Source organism: Grammomys surdaster, unplaced genomic scaffold (assembly GCF_004785775.1).
Source record: "Grammomys surdaster isolate TR1022 unplaced genomic scaffold, NIH_TR_1.0 137, whole genome shotgun sequence".
Lineage (NCBI taxonomy): Eukaryota > Metazoa > Chordata > Mammalia > Rodentia > Muridae > Grammomys > Grammomys surdaster.
The window spans coordinates 13,035,454-13,053,353 of NW_021604595.1; the positions used below are offsets into that span (position 1 = coordinate 13,035,454).

The window sequence follows — 17,900 nt, forward strand, 5'->3', positions numbered from 1 at the left end:
ACTTATTTGCAAATTCCCAGTCTCTTGGCCATTGCTAGATAAAGGCTCCTGGAAGATGCGACCTTGTCCAGAGTTCCATGCTGTTAAAGCTATTAGATTTTATTCCCATTGCTATAATCTGCATCCATGGCTCATGAACATACATATCAGAAAAGGCATTCCTCATTTGGAAATGTCTGGAAATTGCCGGCTCACTGCTAGTTTCTGAATCCCCACAGTGAAGGCACAACCAAATCAGTAGACACACCCATGAGGACACATGTTAGAGAACCTACTAATTGACATTAGTGAAGAACTTTATGGCAACCCAACATGGTGAGATTCTAAACTAGAATGAAAGCTGAAGTCAAGATTCTCCTCAAGGTAAAAGGCACCAATGGATTCAGAATGACCAGGGAAATTTGGATGATTCAGCGAGATCAGGACAGACTCATTCCCAACAAAACACCATGGGTCTCTCATTGCCAGAGATTTTCCTTTCTGTTTATTGAAGATTTTTTTTTTTAACAGCGACACATCTATCAGAAAGCAGCGGGAAAGTGGAATTTTATCTAGCAGAAGGTATCTACATAGCCACCTGTAAGACAACATGTCTATTCCTTAAATAACCAATGTGCAGATGGAATGGGTGGGAGTGTCAGGAAGTCAGTTGACCTTATCCAAGGTCACAGCACTGGAGGCGGACCTCTGGCTGCCTGACTCGATGGATACAAACAGGATGCTATATGTCCCTGGATGCATCTTCATTCTGTCCTCTGTCCATAGCACATGCCTTCCTTGGGAGTAAGGATGCAATTCCTGTCACCCGCTCCTTCTGAGTCAATTCAGGTGGGGGCAAGGAGGGACAGTGAACTGTTCAGACTTTATTTTTTCCCTTCGTGGTAAAAGCCAGCAATATAATGAAGTTTCCATTTGTGGGCAAACAGCTTGGCTTCTCAATTATCAAGGTTACATTTCTTATGCCTGTTTGTCCCATATTTTTGGAGAAAAACAGACATTTATTACAAGCTATCTCTCCAATGTGATAATCATAGTCGATCTAAATGTCTGCTTCCTCCGAATTGCTTCCTGGAATGAGTTTCAACACAGCATCTATTTTGTAATCACACAGGCTATTTCTGAAGCACGGGTGCTTGCAGTTCAGCACTCCCTCCAAGCTGTGCAGACGGAGCTGTTCTTGTCTCCTGGGACCAACATCTCCAGGACAGATGGCTACAGTGCAGCATAGCCTAGGGGTCTCTTGGGACAGACACTTTCTGCCTTCTTTATTTCCTTTTCATCTTTTCCCCTTTCTGTCTCCTCCTCTGGCTTCTTTATATTTCTTCTCTTACATCTACCCCTTTCGTTCAAATACTTTTGACAGCTTGTTCTACACCAGTGGTTCTCAACCTGTGAGTCGCAACCCCTTTGGGAATTGCATATTGGATATTTACACTATGATGCATAACAGAGGCAAACATTATTACAGTTATGAGGTAGTAATGAAATAATTTGATGGTTGGGGGTCACCACAACATGAAGAACTGTACTAAAGGGTCACAGAATTAGAAAGGTTGAGAACCACTACTCTATACCAACCAGCTCCATAGCACACAGTAGGGATACAGAGATAGAAAAGAGACAAAGGAGAACTTGAACTCAGTTTCCATCTTTATCCTCATTAAGTAATTTCATACATGGGTAGTAAGAAATAGTGTGGCCAAATCACAGTCCTCAGTTACTAACTAACTAGTTATTTCCTATAGTAATGTAATGGTTACTATGAAAAGTAAATCTAAGTACTTACCCTCGTCAGAGTGTACACACACATCTCTCTCTCTCTCTCTCTCTCTCTCTCTCTCTCTCTCTCTCTCTCTCTCTCTCTCTCACACACACACACACACACACACACACACACACACACACGCAATAGTAGTTATGTCAGTTAAGTCCTTCATTATAGAGTTGTATAAGTTAGGGTTAGTTATAAGATATTTTTAGATCAAAGAATTACATGGTAAAAAAAACACATAGCTATCAAATGTATAAATATAATTGGATTTTGATGGGAATGACACTCAGTCCTAGCAAAATATAGATGTTTCCAGGACTTCCCTTGTCTTTCTCCTGGTTGATCTGCACTCCAAGGACTGCTGTCATATGTCCTTGCAGTGGATTAGACACATCTCCTCTGGAACCCCACATGACTAGGTCCACAAAGATGGAGCCAGGAAGACTGGCTTCATTCACTCCGTGAATTGTTACAGAATTCTGTTTCATGTATTGCAATTCATCTATTCATTCACCTGTTGTTGGACTTTCTAGATGATTCCATTTGGGATGATTACATGACTGCTATGAGCATTCTGAGTAGGTCTTTTCAATGTTTTTTGCTAATATATATTAGTTACATGTGATAATGAGTTCTATATGACATTTATATACATATATATGGTATAGTTTGACATATATATTATATATATATATGATATATAGTTTGATACGAGATATATATATCATATAGGTATATATATATCATATGTATATATATATATATATATATATATATATATATATATATATATATATATGGTATAGTTTGATCATATTCATCCACACTACCTTCTCTTATCCTCCCAACTTCCACTAATTCCTTTCCTCTTCCTAAGTAGCTCCCATTCTAGGCTCATGTCTTTCTGTGCATGTGACCCAAGATGTGTCATCGAGGTTGTTTACAAGAGTGTGGGTGGGAGCATGTGTGTTTTAGCAGCAGCTGTAGCACAGGGAAATAACAGTCTCTCTCCTCAACCAGCATCTTTGTAGAAATCCTCAGGGAGAGGTGAGATCTGGTAAGGCCCTCCCCATCCCAAGACAAGATGCTGGCAGACCCATTCTTATGGAGAATACATGCAGGTAATTACAGTAGTTCTGAGTTCAATGGAACAATGGGCATACTGTATCTGGAAGTCCATTCACCCACTGGCCCTGCCTTCTTCTGGCTCTTATACTTTACGCCCATTGTTTCCTAAGGTTCTTTGAGCCTTGGAAACAATAAAAATGTTCCATTTGGGGCTGAGCATGCAACATCTATTTATACTCTATACTTCTGATCAGTTTGGATTCCCTGCGGTCATCGTTGACCACTGCACAGAGAAGCTTCCCCGACTAAAGTGGACGGCACTATTCTATGGGTGCACACACTGTTATTTAGATGTCAATGTGATGGACACACCATGTACATTTAACAAAACAGCAGTAGCAGCTTCCCCGTTAGCACCAGTGACCTCTTTAGCCATGGGCATGATTTTTCACTGAAAAGAGGTTTTTGTTTGTTTGTTTAATCTACTATATTTTGATTATGGTTTATCCTCCCCCAGCACTGCCGAGATCTTTTCCCGTCTTCCTACCCACTCAAATTGACATCATTTTTCTCTCTCAGGTATCTAAATAACAATAACAACCACAAACATAATAAGATAAAATAAACAAGAATATGAAGAAACAAACAAATAAACAGAAAAAGAGCCAAAGAAAAAGCCTGAAACACACATATAGACACTGGCACACACATACGCATTTACACAAACAAAAATGCATGACAATAAGATATGTAAGTGAAAGATTTGTAAGATAAAGGGAAAAATGCCTAGACAAAGTCTTGTGAGACAAAAATACTTCCAAAAGTATCATAGGTATCATTTTGTGTTGGCCATCTACTACCGGGCATGGAGCCTGCCCTTAATGTAGTTTGCATGTCCAATGAGACTCCACTGGAGAAGAATGAATTTTTTTCCTTGCCAGCAGTTATCAATTGGAGATGGATTCTGGGTTAGGAATGGGCTTTTAACCAGACTTACAGTACCAGTCATGAATTCTTTTCTGTGTAGCAGACATAAATCCAATCAGGAAGTGGTCCATTACCCCAAAACAGGCCTGGAACTGTGGCACCTGTGGATACATCTTGCCTGTCTAGTTGGCATCCTTACACACAAGGCCCACAGCTGAGTGGAATATCGCCAGCAGTTCTCTCTCAGTAACATCCACAGGGCCTTCCATCTTTTTACGTACAAGTTCTCATATGTGTGGAGTAAACATCCAAAGCTGGAGTGTCTGTGTTACAGACTATGTATGTGTTTGATTTTGTGAGGTGCCCCTGGTAAGTCAGACATAGTAGTCATACATTTAACATTCCTCCAGAAACTTTGACAGTCTACTTTTCCCGAAGGTTTATCTGTTCTTGGTGATTTGCCAAATCTAGTGTGTGAACATAGCTGCATCCAATTGCTGTTTTAATTTCTCTGATGAGCAGCAATGGTGTGCACTTTTCCATATACCTCTGGCCATTCACATACCTCTTACAGTGCCGTGTCTTCCCAAGCCAACAGCTGGTTTCCTGATGGGTTGTTTGTATTATAATTACAGAGATGGTGTTGTGTGTATATTCTGAAACCACTCCCTTTCTCAGATACTTGTAGAGGTTATTTCCCACCAGACTATACTTCTCTCTCTCTCTCTCTCTCTCTCTCTCTCTCTCTCTCTCTCTCTCTGTGTGTGTGTGTGTGTGTGTGTGTGTGTGTGTGATGTGGGAAGCAGGAAGCATGTACTGTGGTCACGGATGGAGTCAGCTCTCAGCTGTTATGTGGGTGTCAGAGAGTAAACTCAGGTCATTTCTAAGAACGTATTTAAAATGGTATAAAATCCAAATTTTAATGCTTTTATGTTTGGTTTTGTGGTACTAGGGATCACTTTTAGGACTTAAGAGTGTCAGGCCCTACCACCTGGTCACACTACCAGCTAGCTTTAAAGAAATAGTTCTGCCTAGGACACCTGAGTTTTACAAGACATAACTATATTATTGCCCCATGTTTCTTTTAAAATACAACTTGGGCTTTTGTATGTGGATCTATAATCCATCTTGAGGTCTTTCAATGTGATGTGAGGTAAGATCAAAGGTTTTGACTCCCCACCAATTTATCTATTTTCTTCTGAAAACACTACTGGAAATACTGTTCTTTGTTTAAGCTTTCCACTGATGTGATGGTTTGGTTAGAAATGGAATGACCAGATGAGGCTGGAGCAACTGTAGACTCTGTTGTTTGTCTTTCCTTATTCCAGTACAGCAGTGTTAGTTACCAAGTTGCTATAGCAAATCATCAGATGAAGATCCCCTCATCTTGCTCTTTCAGTTTCATTTTGGTCATTCTTGATCCTTTGCACTGTGTGAGAAACTTGTCTACTTCAAACTGTCACTGGGTCTTGGTATAGAAAGGAAATGTTAAACTCTTTTTTTTTATATAACTTTTTCACTTTACATCCCACTCACTGCTACCCTTCCAGTCACCCCCTCCCACAATCCTTTCCCCTCTCTCTTTCCCTTCTCCTCTGATGGGGTATAGGTTCCCTAGGTATTCCCCACCCTAACACCCCTGGGTATTTCTCCCACCCAATCTCTTCAATGCTAGGTGCTTCCTCTCCACTAAGACCAAACAAGACAGCCCAGCTAGTAGAACATATCCCATGTACAGACAACATCTTTTGGTAAAGCCCCCACTCTAGTTGTTTCCAGACCCACATGACAGCCAAGGTGCACATCTGCTATATATATATGCAGGGAGGCCTAGGTCCAGCCCATGTATGTGCTTTGGTTGGTAGTTCAGACTGAGATCCTCAAGGGTCCAGGTCAGTTGACTCTGTTGGTCTTCCTGTGGAGTTTCTATCTCCTTCTGGGTCTGTTGTGAGTAATGTCATATCCATCCATCCAGCAGAACTCCCTGAGGGTCACTTGGTGATAGCCCTGGGAAGGAAAAGTCTAGTAGTAAACATGAGAGCCATGCAAAGGGCACCGTGTGAGCAGAGTAAGACCATCACAGTGACAGGGAAAAGATTCTCCAAGAAACCAGCTGGCTTTTGCACAAACAATAGGCTTGCTTGATAATGAAATGAAGGAGTCCCAGTGTGGAAGGGCATCGCAGGAAGACAATACAACATTCCAACCACACCCAGGCAGAAAATAGTTAACTACCCCCCATCCGTCATCATCCCATCCTGACTGTGAAAATCCAAGATGGCGCTTGGATTTCTAAATAAATGCCATGAAAGCCCAGAGAGGACCAAGGTGAAGGAGCCAGGCAAAGGAGAATAGAATTCCTGAAGCTCTATTTCTTCCTTCTTGGGTATATTTGCTGGATTGTCTGCCCATGGATAATCTTTTAAGAACTTCACCTTCGACACATCTCCCGTCCCACCCTTACCATGTAACTTGCGAAAAAATTGAAAAAAAAAAAAAACAACAACAGATCTCTATATATCCAGATAAGTGGGCCTTCAGAACCTATTTTCTACACTTGCTTTGTGGTGATGGTAATTGAATCTAAATGTATAAATGAGAAAGGAAACAGCTGTTATTAAGAACGGATGATGCTGTGGCCCTCACATCTGCACTTGGTCCTCCCTGATTCACTCTCAATACAGTCTGTACAGTTGCTATTGAGTTTCACTGACAAAGCCCTAGGTGTGTGGGACACAGGTGGTCTGCTATGTTTACGGCTGATCACCACCGTGTTGTAACTGAGGACCTGTGGTCTATAAAACCTGGAAAGGATTAATACTAGGTATAATCTCTCTCCTTCCCAAATTTAACTATATACCTCTTAAGAAAGTTCATGTTACCCCAAATTCATCTTCACTGTTTTAAGAAACTGTTTGCAAGATTACATATAAAACTATTTTCAAAAAGTTACAAATGCCTAGCCTTTATGAGACCATAACTTGAAACAATGAAATTTAGCAGAATAAAACAGGCTTATAACAAAGAAAAGTCATTTCATCATGGCCATATAAAATGTGCATACTAGAGAAGAGAAATCCCTTTACATGTGTTAAAAAAGAAACAGAAAGCAAATTGTAACTATATAAAATGGAAAATCTGGGCTGCAGGGAATAGGACACTTAGAAATGTCTAATGTCTTCACTTGTTGGTATTGAAGTTAAAATCTGCTCAGATGTCATGGTTATCTTTCTGTCTTTAGAATGGTGCAGAAAGCAAGCTTATTCTTACTCTAGAGTGGAGGATTGCCCAGTATGATGCTAAGGAGTAGAACAGACTACTGTCATCAGCTGTGCTTCCTCAGAACCAAGCATGGCCAGCCAGGGTTCCCCACAGAAGCATGGGTACACAAAAGCAGCTGTGTCACTGAGAAGCCCACCCCAGCATGGCTGGGGACTCATAAAACTGCATCCTCAGAGCTCCCTGCAGAACGGCACACACCCCCAACTGGTAGCTCTGAGAGACAGGCCTTGTGAATCTTGTAACTTTTTGAGCTTCTGAGACTTGCAAGTTTCCTTAGATTTCTGAATCGTAGGAGTTGTTCTTCCTCCTTCTAAGGCAGTGGTTCTCAACCTGTTGGGTCAGGATTTTTGTGGGGATTAAACAATCGTTTCACAGGGGTTGCCTAAGACCATTGAAAATAACAGATATTTGTATTACTATTCAACAGTAGCAAAATTACAGTTATGGTGTAGCAATAAAAATATTTTATGGTTGGGGATCAACACAACTTGAAGAACTGTATTAAAGAGTTATAGCATTAGGAAGTCTTAGAACCATTGCTCTAAAGGAGAATGCTTCATTTCAGAGAAACCAAGTACGGAAAACCCACATTGCCCCATCCCCTGGTGTTCTACTTCTTGGATGGCTCAGTCTCTCTTCTCCCCTTACAGACCACTGCTTTCTGCCCATTCTGTAGCTGGAAAATATAGTTTAATTTTTCCCTCAGACCTAAGTCATGAATTTGGAGTAATAGCCACACTAGGCACCTTCTGTGACACATGATGGGAGCTTTAATCATCCGCTCCCTTTCAGTAAATACTTCAGAAAACATAGATATAATAATTAAGAAGAAATTTGTAACCAAATTTTCATTGTAGAATTGAAAAGATTTGATTGATAAACATTCCTACTCCTAGAGTTTTTTTTATAAATGCTTTCTCTTTGGTTAAAAAGGAAAGCAAAGAAAAGTTGATAATAAAAGTTAAAATCTACTGCATCTCTCAAAAAGGAACCCAAGTAATTTGTGACAATTTAAAGAATAAAATTGAAACAGTATGTCCATATTTTTCTCATTACTGCTGGATAGCATTCTCTTGTGTCTATCTGCCTGATAGCATTCTCTTGTGTCTATGTGCTAAACATTCCTTACCCAGCTTCCTATCAGCAACGTCAAGTCTATGCCTCAGTTATCCTGGCCAGGGTTACAGTGAAGATGAGCTGAGATGTCTCTTTGACCTAATGATGTCAATGCTTTGGGAAACTGTGATGCTTTGTGTGTGCTCAGCCCAGGGTGTTATCTATTACACTATTAGAAGGTGTGGCCCTGTTGGCGTCTGTGTGGCCTTGTTGGAGTAGGTATCACTGTGAGTGTGGACTTTAAGACCCTCATTCTAGCTGCCTGGAAGTCAGTATTTATGCCAGCAGCCTTCAGATGAAGATGCAGAACTCTCAGCTCCTCCTGCACCATGCCTGCCTGGATGTTGCCATGTTCCCACCTTGATGACAATGGACTGAACCTCTGAACGTGTAAGCTAGTCCCAATTAAATGTTGTCCTTATAAGAGTTGCATTGGTCATGGTATCTGTTCACAGCAGTAAAACCCTAACACAGAAACATACCCAGAAGTGGATTAATGCACTGGGTACTTTTTCTTTCAGGAGCTTCCGTCCTGCCCACCCAAATGGCTGCGCTAACTCACATCCCACCAACACTGTAACGGAGTTCCCCGAATAAACTGCAAGCAGCTATTGCAGTGAAGAAGCTCCTCTCACCCCCACAATTATTTAATGTTTCTGCTTAGCCTTTCAGTCCCTTATCAGACGTATGGTTTTCAAATGCTCACCCAATCCATAGGTTGTCTCTTCAGGCCTGTGAGTCTTAAGTTCCACGAGGCTTCCTGACATAGGATACCTAGTTGCTCTATCTGTCTTTGTTGAACCAAGTCTTTTGTCTAGGAAATTTCCTTTGCAGCTGAATGCACACGCGCGCGCATGTGTGTGTGTGTGTGTGTGTGTGTGTTGCATGTGTATTTATTTTTGTGTTCTTTGCTGTACTCCATTGATCCATTTATTTGTATTTATACCAAATGGCATCATACTATTTAAAGAGTTATGTTTAATTATATTTAAATCCTATTTAATTATATTAAATCTTACTTTTAGCAGAAGAAAAATACTGAATTATACAGAACAGAAAACTTTTAAAAAAATGTCTCTTCATAGCAGATATTTCCTAACAGTTTCTTCCAAAATTAGTTCAAATTATGAAACCAATTAGACATAAAGTAATTATGTACTTTTGAATTATATTTTAATTTTAAATGGTTTCAATTAACTATGAGAGACCAACACACTGAGTCATTAGCATTTTCTTTCCTTTTCTCCTTTGATGCTTTTATCTCATTTCTTTTATAATCATTTTTGGTCCTACATTTATAAGCTTTTCAACTCTTTTTGTAGCTATAGCTCTGAAGGATGCTCAGCTGTATTTTTGACGGAGTTTATGACTCTTACATTCTCTGAGATCCTTCATGATTGAGACTTTATGTTGCTTGGCCTTATCCTTGTTCAGCTTGGCTATGGCTAACATCCTTCAGACACCTCTCTCTCAGGACTATGTGAGTAGTAATTGACAGTGTTTTGTCACTGAATGGTACTGTGGAGATATCTGAAGACAGCCTGATTCCCTCAATTTTTGCTGAGTGGCACTATCTTTGTCTAGATGACCAAGCAATTTTTTCTTTATTCAAAAGTTAAATCTATTACGAATTCTGTTAAATCTATTATGAGGTTAGGGGCCTGGGTCAAACCATGGACTCTCAGTGTAGATTCAATGTTCTCTTGGTAAAGCCAAAGGCTCTAGAGTGTGCTCATACCTTTGGATTAATTTTGAGGGTTCTCTACTTTAAAGACACTAGTTACCTTTGCGTTGTGTCATCTGTGCCCTGGAGAACTCTTAGGGTCTCTCTAATAATGTCTTTTTTTTTTCATTATTTTTTTTATTATCTCATTTCTCCTCAATGTCGTTTATTTGCTTTGAGCACTGCCTACTCTGTATATCAAAGCTAATGATACATCGTTATTTCTGAAGTGATAGTTTTTGGTCATCCGTATGCCCTTTAGGTCTCATTATAGATTGAGAGAAAATGCTTCGTGCTCCTTCGCTTTCTTCTGTGTAAGAGCGTTGCTTTTTCGTCCCTCCTTCCTGTTTACTACGTCTCATGTTCTTCTGTTTTTATGTACAGTTCTTCTTTGGGTGTCTTATTTGTTCTGATAGATGAAATCTGGCTCTTCTTAACCTAAGATGAATTTTGACTCTCCAGAGACCTATATTTCTTAGGGCACTGTACCTCGTGGTCTGCTCTGAAGTGCACCGGGAGACTGGAGCAGGGACGAGTGAAGGCTGGAGCAAAGGGAAGGAGCCGAGGGGAGGGGTCACCTTCCTTGTGCCCTACGTTCGGCTCCTTCTTTTAGGATTCTATTGGTTTTCCTGCAGACCCTTGACCCAACTAAAGTGTCTCCCATGAGGTCACACTCTTAGACTTTCTGTCATTTCCATATCATAGTCACAGAATATCTGCCTCTTTTGATTTGTGACCCTTTCCCATTTACTTTTTTTTTTTTTAACAGAAATTGTTTCCACGTCTTTGGTCAGAATAAGATAAAGATGCCATTATAATTCCAGATTTTAAAAGACAGATGAAACACTGTATCAGTGTGTTGTTTCCGCAGTCTGGTTTCCGAAGAATCCATGAGCCCCGCTACTTCCCTGTGCCTCTCACAGTCCACATCCGCTTTGGGCACTGGGTGTTCGAGTTTCCTGCAGGATCTTATGCAACTGTTGTTGCTGATAGTAACGTTCAGGGGTACTTTTTCATCCTTCCAGTTCTGTAGGCATGATGTGATGGAAATTTAACTTTTAATTAATTTTTAAATTATTTTATGTGTAGATATGTTTTTGCCTGCTTCTATGTTCATGCTCCATGGGCATACAGTGTCTTTAGAAACCAGAAGAGGGCGTTAGCTTCCCTGGAAGGGTGTTGAGAAACAACTCTGTGTTCTCAGGAGGAGCAGCCAGTATTCTTTTCTCTGAGCCATCGCTCCAGCCCCTGGAATAGGAATTTAACGCAGCCATATTAATGTTAAAGATTAATTCTGGTCGGTAGTCCCAGGTTCAAACTGTATGCTGGATCACCAATGACTCAAAACCATGACATTTGATTCTGCCCCTGGTTTAAACTTGAGTTCACAATAGGTTGTTATAACAGCCAACTCTAGCAAGTAAAAGTCCCAGCATGCCCTTGGATTGCCCCTCCAGCGTATTTTGTTGTCTAGAAGGGGCTATTTTACTTTAACCCTTTTCATCTGTCACTGAAGACATACCTCGCTCTGTGAGCACCTTAGAAATCAATGTTCTAATTAGAACACAGTAGCTAATCTTGCTGAATGCTAATAAGTGAGAATTGTGATTTATCTAGCAAAGGGGGCAGCACTCAGCATTAACAATTAAAAGGTCTGTAGGGAAGAGGGCTATTTATTTCTTACTCTTCTCCCTAGGTGATTGGGTTCAGCTTTATGCTATTAGTAGCCTTCTATTCAATGGTTATCTATCTGAAAATCATACATCAGAGCCACAGTTTAGGGGCTTTAATCTCTTGGATCCATAAACTCTACTCTACTTCTCAAACATAACGTACCACCTCTCCACAAAGACCAAGGCAGACCACAAACACTGCCAGTGTTCCATCGTAGTGGGCACTCATTTCCTGATATTTAATTCATCTGCAAGGAAAAGTGCTGGTCAAGAATAGAGTCTGAAGAACTGGCTGAAGTTAGTTCACAACAAAGCCTTGAGCTTGCTGGCAGAGGTCTTTAAGAAACTTAAATGTTGTTTTTTTTTTCCTTCTACATTCAATGCATTAACTAAGTATTGACCAAGAGTCTTCATTCTAACTTGACCGGACACAAAGTCAAAGGTAGAAATAGCATTTCATTCAGTCCTGAATACTTATGTGATAGCCATACAAAGGTTTCTAAGCTTGTCCTATTATCTCATGACATCACACAGTTATTCAATTTTGGATGACTTTTTCTGGACAGCTTGAATGACATCTCTTCTGCCAAACCCCAGAGGACAGGGACCACCCTCCAACCGATTCTCCTCTCCTTTGGCCCTCCACTCTACCTGTGTGTGCTTCTGTCTTCATCATCACGTCAAAATACACTCCCACACACTCAGCTTCTGCCTCTCCTGAGGGAAAGGCCTTATGCATAGTCAATGTCCAAGGCCTGCATGGTTGTTGAGTATAGACCTGATTATTGAATAATTTCAAATCACCAGCTATTTATTCAGACTTGCCAGAATTTAGAAAGACACATTTTCATATATTTAATCTTTGCCTTCTGAGAACTCTTGAAGCATTTCAGAATAAGAGTCCTTTCCAGCCAAGTAGAGCAGCCCAAATGGAGAAGTCCAGGAGGTTGCTGACGCTGCCGATACATAGAAACTCCCCGTGCTTTCTTATCTCTTCTACGGGTTCCACAATCTAATCACACAGCTTTGGGGCCTGTATTTTGCATCGATAGCTAATTAATGTCTGCTCACTATCATCCAGGACTGGGAGGAGCTTGACATTATGCATTCTGATGAGCTCAGAGAACATGATTACTGGTGATTCACAAACCACATTCTGAGTATTCATAATCACTGTCGTGCTAGTTATGAGGCAGCATCCAATTTGAATAGAATTCCTACTGTTCCTCACCTGGATGCTGACTACAATTAAACTAATGAAAGCTCCATTCCAAGAAGTAGATCCACCAGTGTCTAGGGAAAAAAAGCAACCTTCCAGACTTTGTTTTATTTTCTAAACATCAACTGTCTTTGCCCCTGCACGTTAGTTATAGTAGATGTTTCTTCTCTAGTATCAAGTGTGTATCAAGGATTTCCCAAATATTCTAGATTGCCAGTATCAGTTCAAGTCTCTGCTATACTAAGACCTCAGACCTCCTAGGTAAATAGAAACTCCTTGTAAATATAGTTATAAAAGTAGATGCTGAGGTGTAATTCAATGGTAAAATACTTGCCTAGTACAAGGTCTTGGTTTGATCAGCAACTCAAATATTTATGGATATACACATACATACATGTTGGGGGCACATATGTACAGGTAAAGGACAGAGGAGGATATCAGGTATCCTGCTGTGTCTTCTCCTTGAACCATTGAGATATAATCTCAAAGAGCTGCAGCCAACAAGACTCTGCAATCCTTCTGATTCTGCCTCCCACAATACTGGCCATTTCCAATTTTTAACATGGGTGCTGGGGATTTGAACTCAAGTCTTTATGCTTATGCAGCAAGTGTTCTTATCCACTGAGCCATCCCCTAAGCCTGAAGAATATTTCTTTAGTGAATTAAAAAAACAAAACAAGGATGTACAGTGCCAATGGAAGTCTATTTTCCCATTGATTCTTAAGGGTGCCTTTAGCAATTGATATTAACCTTTGCAGTTAGAGAGCACCCACTACTTACTACAAAAGTGAAAGCGCCCTCATCACTGACTTTCCATTTGTCAGTTGAATTCACCTTTCACTGACACAAGAGTCCTTCCTAACTTCTCCTCTTTCAGTCTTTCTCCTATCTTCTCCCTGCCATTCTGGGCCAAACCAAGTACCTGATATGGATCTTTTTCCAAATCAAATTGAGAAGACTCTTCTTACTCACCATTCAACTATGCTTGATAAGAAGGTAGTCTTGAGTCTTGGCCATCATGTCTTCCCTTTGCACACTCTGGTCTTGCATCATTACCCTTGGTAATAACATGATCAATTGTACAGGAATAGGAAGTATTTTCCCCCAGCACAGGACTCACAGACAGCACTAGAAGGCTCAGCTTGCCCCACACCAATCTTCTAAATGACCTTTATTTATTTTTTTCATCTCTCATGGTCTCATATAGGTGAATGCCAAGGATGACGAAGGTGTTCTTGTTGGATCATGGGACAATGTCTATGCCTACGGTGTCCCTCCATCAGCCTGGACAGGAAGTGTTGACATTCTACTAGAATACAAAAGCTCGGAAACACCAGTCCGATACGGCCAGTGCTGGGTTTTTGCTGGTGTCTTTAACACATGTAAGTGTCCAATAGAGTAATGATTTTTAATGTAACAGAAATTTCACTTCAAATCACTTTATCTATAAGGTGGTAAGGGGACTTAACAGCTCCCATTGGCTCTATAGAATTTATGGGTGACTATTCTGGGATGTAGTCAATGCATAATTAAATCGTGCTGGGCCAAATATGCTCACATCTCTCTGACTACAGAATCTTTATGGGAAGAATGATAGACTGCTTCCTACATGATCCATCATCTGCCACCCAGAGCAATGGAGGGTTAGAGGGGCTAAGGAAGGGAGTGGGCAAATCATGAGCCATTTTAAGAATTTCTTTTAAAGATTAAAGAAAGCCTAAAATAATAAAGAATAAGGAAAGACAAATTCTAATTTTTTCTTGAAACTTATATAAATACATTTATTTGTTATTGATGAGATATTTTGTAAGTTCTTAAAAGCTTGTCCTAGATATGAAAAGAATAGTTAGGTCATCTCGTCTTCTTCCTCATCTGTAAGTCTCAGGGGAGCTGCCTCGTCAGTTGGGCATCAGTAGTCAATGAGCATCTTCATCTCCCCAGCTACCCATCTGGGGCATTTTAAAATAAAAATGTCAAAACCTGATAGTATGGGGTCTATAGGCTTGGGAGAAGACACTTTTTAAAATAATTGTGAGACCCACCTATTTTAACACAAAGTTGTCACAGTCTAGGACCTAGTCCTGTTCCACACAAACAGAAATGATATTTTCTTTAATTTGTTGTGATTTCATATGGCACCGTCTGAATAAGCATATTTTCCAAGCCTTTTGACTGTATTTAAAGTCTAACGTCATGTTCATTTCCAGGGAGCAGTCATCTTCTGGGAGGCTGCTCATGTCAGACAGAAGCCTGAGCTTCCTAGTGGCTGAAGGTTGGAAAGCATCTCTGGATGCTTGGGACTTTAAAGTCAAGACACAGAGAGGAAGCTCCTCCCATGCACTCATTTCGGGAAACCATAAAAAGAACCAGCCCTTCACACACCTGAAATTTCACTGCCATAGCTCAATACCTTTGGGTTTAGAACCAGATAAAATAGTGAAACCTTACATCAATGTATGCCATTTGCATAAAGGATGTTCTCTATGCTTGAGGACAGGCTTTGATATCAAATTAAGCAAAGATGGATCTTCGCTAAACTGTACAGAGATCACTATAGAAGCAACTCAGAAAGGAAAGCTGGTGGTAGGAGGAGCTGGTACCCCAAAGTCAGCCTTTACTGTCTTAAATTACTTGAGCAAGTCCCCTTCAGTAATAATGTGATCTAGTGCCCTGCAATTCACATTAGAATTCACCAGAAATAGAACATGAGTGTCAGTCATTATAGTGGTGACTAGAAGTTTTAGAGTATTGTAGAAATGAGAAGCCAGTGGTGGCTGTCACCCTGTTGTTTGGTGCTTAAGGCCAAGTCATTTGAAGGACAGGATACCGCTACTAAACTCACATTTGTACTTCCAAGGTTGTTCTGTTGAAAGGGCTGGATAGTCTTTATTTTTAAAAATGCTAAATTATTCTGATGGAGAGGGGGGAAAAAAAGCAAGCCAAGTCATTAATCTTAAAATTGTCAGCTGAATTATTTCCAATGAGCCCTGATGTCTGGTGTCCTGGGAGTCAGAAAGGGCACTTGGATTAAGCTTAATCAATAGGTACATATGGCAAGAGATGCACCCAGGTAATTTATTATCTAACAACTAAAATGACTCAGTAGTGTCACCCTGCATAGAGTAGTGCAGGAGGAATTTCATCCAGAAGTAGCATGTCCCACTAAGGACGAGCCCTATACAATCCTACCTTGGGATAGGCTTTCTAAAAATGGTGTTTTCAGGAACATGCCCCCTTAAGAGGATTGAATCACTACTATTTTGATGAGCTTGTGGTTAGAACTAAACAATTAACACAGGGTTATTTGGTTTCTGTTAGAAATGATTTTGTTGGCATCGCCTGTTGTACCCAAGAGTCTAATAACAAAGTCTCTCTCCAGCCCTCGGGGGACTGAACAAGACATACTTCCTCGGTTGAACATCTGAGGAAGGGATCTTTTCACGCTGAGGAGGAAGAAAGACCCACAACAAAAAGGGTTTTTCACTGTGTTTTGCTATATGGGTTGTATCTCACGTAATTGTTGTCACTTACAGTTTTAAGATGCCTTGGAATCCCTGCACGAGTTATTACTAATTATTTCTCAGCCCATGACAATGATGCCAATTTGCAAATGGACATCTTCCTGGAAGAAGATGGGAACGTGAGCTCCAAACTCACCAAGGATTCAGTGTGGTGAGTTTGACTTGTAATGGCATGGGCTAGCGTCAAGCAGGAGGGCCATTCCATGTTTGCTACAACGCAGATACTGCAAAGTGGTTTTCTTTTCCATTTTAGGGATATTTCAGTTTCATAGGCATAAATGTCTTATTGTCACACAATTTGATTTTAAGTGGTGAATGGCAACTATTAGAGAACAGATAATTTTGGTCCTAGTGATAAAAGTCAATCATCTATCTGTATACAATCATTCAAGCCAGCCATAAGCACAGCTAATGTACATGCCTGAGTTGGCTCCTCTGTAGCACATGATGAATGCTATGGTTGATGTGGACTGCAGCAGCATTCACATGTGCCACAGCTTCCTACGAACCAGTTTCTATGCCTGTACAATCTTACATGTCCCAACAGTTTTTAATCAGGTGAATGACACAAGATTGCTCATTTTCAGATGTGGAAGCTGAGACCCAAACACATTTGTATCATGGTCACATATCTTGTAAAGTGGCAATAGACTTCTTCAATTCTTCTCCTAACATATTTTTACTTCTGAAATACAGAATGACTCTTTGAGTATATGGTTGAACTTGGCCTTGGCTATGTGCCCAGCTTTCATTTAGAGATCAAGGTGAGGAAAAGGGTGACATTCCTTCCAAACACCAATGCCATCCATCTTTTACCCTGCAGTGCAGTACCAGAAGCTGGCCATCCAATGGGGAGTGTAAGCACCCAAAGAAGCTGTCGTTTGTAGAGATTCCATCAGTCCAATGTGGCACACGTACATGAGGAGAAACTCCTCTGAGTCCAAATGAAAGGATATTTAGGAAACTCTATGTTGAGTGAAATTGGGACAAAATTTGAACAGTCACCAGGCATTGAACTGGGTGAAATTTCCCAGCCAAAATTGTGTCCTGTGTAGTCATTCTTCACAAGTCATAAAGCTAAAGAGCTGTCAGTTGTAAAAGCACCCAAATGTGGATAGTGGGAAGTTGCAAGTGCATTGTTAAGAGAAATTAAAAGTGAGAAGTGCCTGAAAAAACCTGTCTCATGGGCATGGATTGGCTTTTGGAGCAGCATTCACTCACCAGGACCTGTAAGTGGCCACTGGAGAATGCTAAGAAGGGGAAATGGCTGAAGTGTCCCCAACTCACAGCAGCAGGTTACTATGAATAAAATATAAAGCCTCTTATTTGAGGGAATGAGCTGAGATAAGGTGCTGGAGGGCCTGGGCTAGACAAAGCCTAGCCCGTGGAAACTCAACAGCAAGTTAAGGAACCATTTAAACCTGTGGAATTGCAGCTCACAGCCCTGCCTGTCTGGAATGGCCAGAATAGATCAAAATATCAGTCCCTAAAGCCCACTGTCAATGGTAATGGCAGAAAGAGAATGATTTTGTTTTCTCTGCGGCATAGCAACACACACACACACACACACACACACACACACACACACACACACACACAC

General features: G+C 40.6%; 1 protein-coding gene across 1 annotated transcript in view; it reads left to right on the top strand.

Annotated features, from left to right (window-relative positions):
- The window catches only part of F13a1 (coagulation factor XIII A chain), a 165,649-nt gene that overhangs the window by 77,722 nt on the left and 70,027 nt on the right, over positions 1-17,900 (top strand). The window contains exons 7-8 of the mRNA XM_028763226.1: positions 13,987-14,161; positions 16,313-16,451. Coding sequence (XP_028619059.1) covers positions 13,987-14,161; positions 16,313-16,451 — 314 coding nt within the window. The remainder of the gene's footprint in view (positions 1-13,986; positions 14,162-16,312; positions 16,452-17,900) is intronic.